This window comes from Ostrinia furnacalis, unplaced genomic scaffold (assembly GCF_004193835.3).
Source record: "Ostrinia furnacalis isolate ACB-3 unplaced genomic scaffold, ASM419383v2 OfSCF2945, whole genome shotgun sequence".
NCBI classification, from domain to species: domain Eukaryota; kingdom Metazoa; phylum Arthropoda; class Insecta; order Lepidoptera; family Crambidae; genus Ostrinia; species Ostrinia furnacalis.
In genome coordinates, this window is record NW_021133184.1 from 1 (window position 1) to 1,804 (window position 1,804).

General features: G+C 45.1%; 1 protein-coding gene across 1 annotated transcript; it reads right to left on the reverse strand.

Annotated features, from left to right (window-relative positions):
• Positions 1–787: 787 nt before the first annotated feature.
• LOC114356802 (uncharacterized) lies at positions 788–1,520 on the reverse strand. The gene is made up of 2 exons (XM_028310158.1): positions 1,504–1,520; positions 788–1,110 (listed from the first exon to the last, which is right to left on the reverse strand). The coding sequence occupies exons 1-2, from the start codon at positions 1,505–1,507 to the stop codon at positions 788–790; spliced, it is 327 nt and encodes a 108-aa protein (XP_028165959.1). The 5' UTR covers positions 1,508–1,520.
• Positions 1,521–1,804: the final 284 nt, after the last annotated feature.

Consider the following 1,804-nt stretch of genomic DNA (forward strand, 5'->3'; position numbering starts at 1 on the left):
ATACCAGCTGGTGAAAGAGGCAGAGTTGGAGAGGAAGGGGAAGGCTCCGGCAAAGAAGGTCGCCGAGCCCGAACCTGTAAAAGAGAAGGAAGCGGATAGGGAAAGGGACAGTAGAGAGGAGGAGGACAGAATACTGGCTGAAATCAGGGTAAACCGGAAACTCCTGCTGGAGAATAGCAAGAAACTGGATGAGATTAAGGAAGAGGCAGAGAAACATAGAGCAAATAGTGGGCAACCTACCTATGCCAGCGTCGCGGCGTCCGTGCCCGGACAGCAGCGCCTGCCTGTTAGGTCGGCCCTGCACTCCATCGTGGTCACGTCCAAGGACGCGATGGAGACAGGGGAGGAGGTGCTGCGGAAGGTCAGGGACGCCGTCAACGCAAAGGAGGGATGGGTGAAAGTTGATAAGATTAGAAAGGCCAAGGATCAGAAGATCATAATGGGGTGTAGCTCGGAGGAGGAAAGGAGGAAGGTGAAGGCAAGAATTGAAGACGGGGGCCTCCTAGTCGCGGAGGACATGAAAAATAAAGACCCGCTCCTAGTCCTGAAGGACGTCTTGTTGCTCAACAGCGACGAAGACGTCCTGAAGGCTCTGAGAAATCAGAATAGGGGCATTTTTCATGAACTCCGCGAAGGGGAGGACCGCGTCCAGATACGCTATAAAAAGAAGGCCAGAAACCCCCATACCCACCATATAGTTGTGAGCGTATCGCCGGCAATCTGGCAGAGAGCGACTGAGGTGGGAACCGTGCACATCGACTTGCAGCACATCCGAGTGGCCGACCAGTCACCGCTGGTGCAGTGCACCAAGTGTCTGGGTTACGGCCACAGCAAGCGATTCTGCACGGAGCCCGCGGATGTCTGCAGCCACTGTGGAGGGCCACACCTGAGCACCGACTGCGCCGAGAAGCTCGCTGGGTGCCGGAACTGCCAGCGAGCCAAAGCGGAGCACGTCCAGCACAATGCGTTCAGCAATGACTGCCCAGTGCGCAGGCGGTGGGACGCGTTGGCCAGATCCACAGTGGCGTACTGCTAAGGTTGCCCCGGGCGATAACTCCATCCAGCTCACAACTATCCCGGTCTTGAACTGCCTCGTCCGTCGCTGTAAATCTGTAACAGAAAAAGAAAATATTAGCAACATAATAATAACTTTGAAATTTGAATTTAAAAACTGCAAAAATTTGGCTTTAAATCTAGAACACAAAATAACAACAAAAATAAAAAATTCAAAATTTACAGAAAACAAACAAATAGATAACAATTTGATGGCCAAATTGGACTATTTGGAAACAAAAACTCATTTCGCAAAACAAACAGCACAAAGGCGCTCACTAAAAAGAAAACAATTAAGACCTATGTTATCTAAATATTATGAGAATATTATAGATGAACATAATAAAAGTAGTTGCAAATGAGTCACCAGATAACCCGATATTCAAAATTTTCCGAAACCTTGATATTTAAATAAATAAAACTTACCCTATTAAAATAAATAAAACTTACCCATAATTAACAGCAAACAAGCAAACCTGTGTCCTGAAATCGAACATGGCATAACAGATCTACGACAAAACACTAATAAAAATTAGAAAATCAAGAATTGGCAACTAGAACAAAAATTTTAATACAGATAAATAGCAAAATTCAAACAAGTATTTTAGAACTAATCTTTAAAAAGTTATCAAAATTTAAAGCAATAAACATTGGTAAAAAACACAACTAAAACTCTTAAAAACACACCAGCCAAAAAATTAATACCTAAAAATAGCAAAGTCTCTGATATGCAATCGTCAGAGGTGCATAG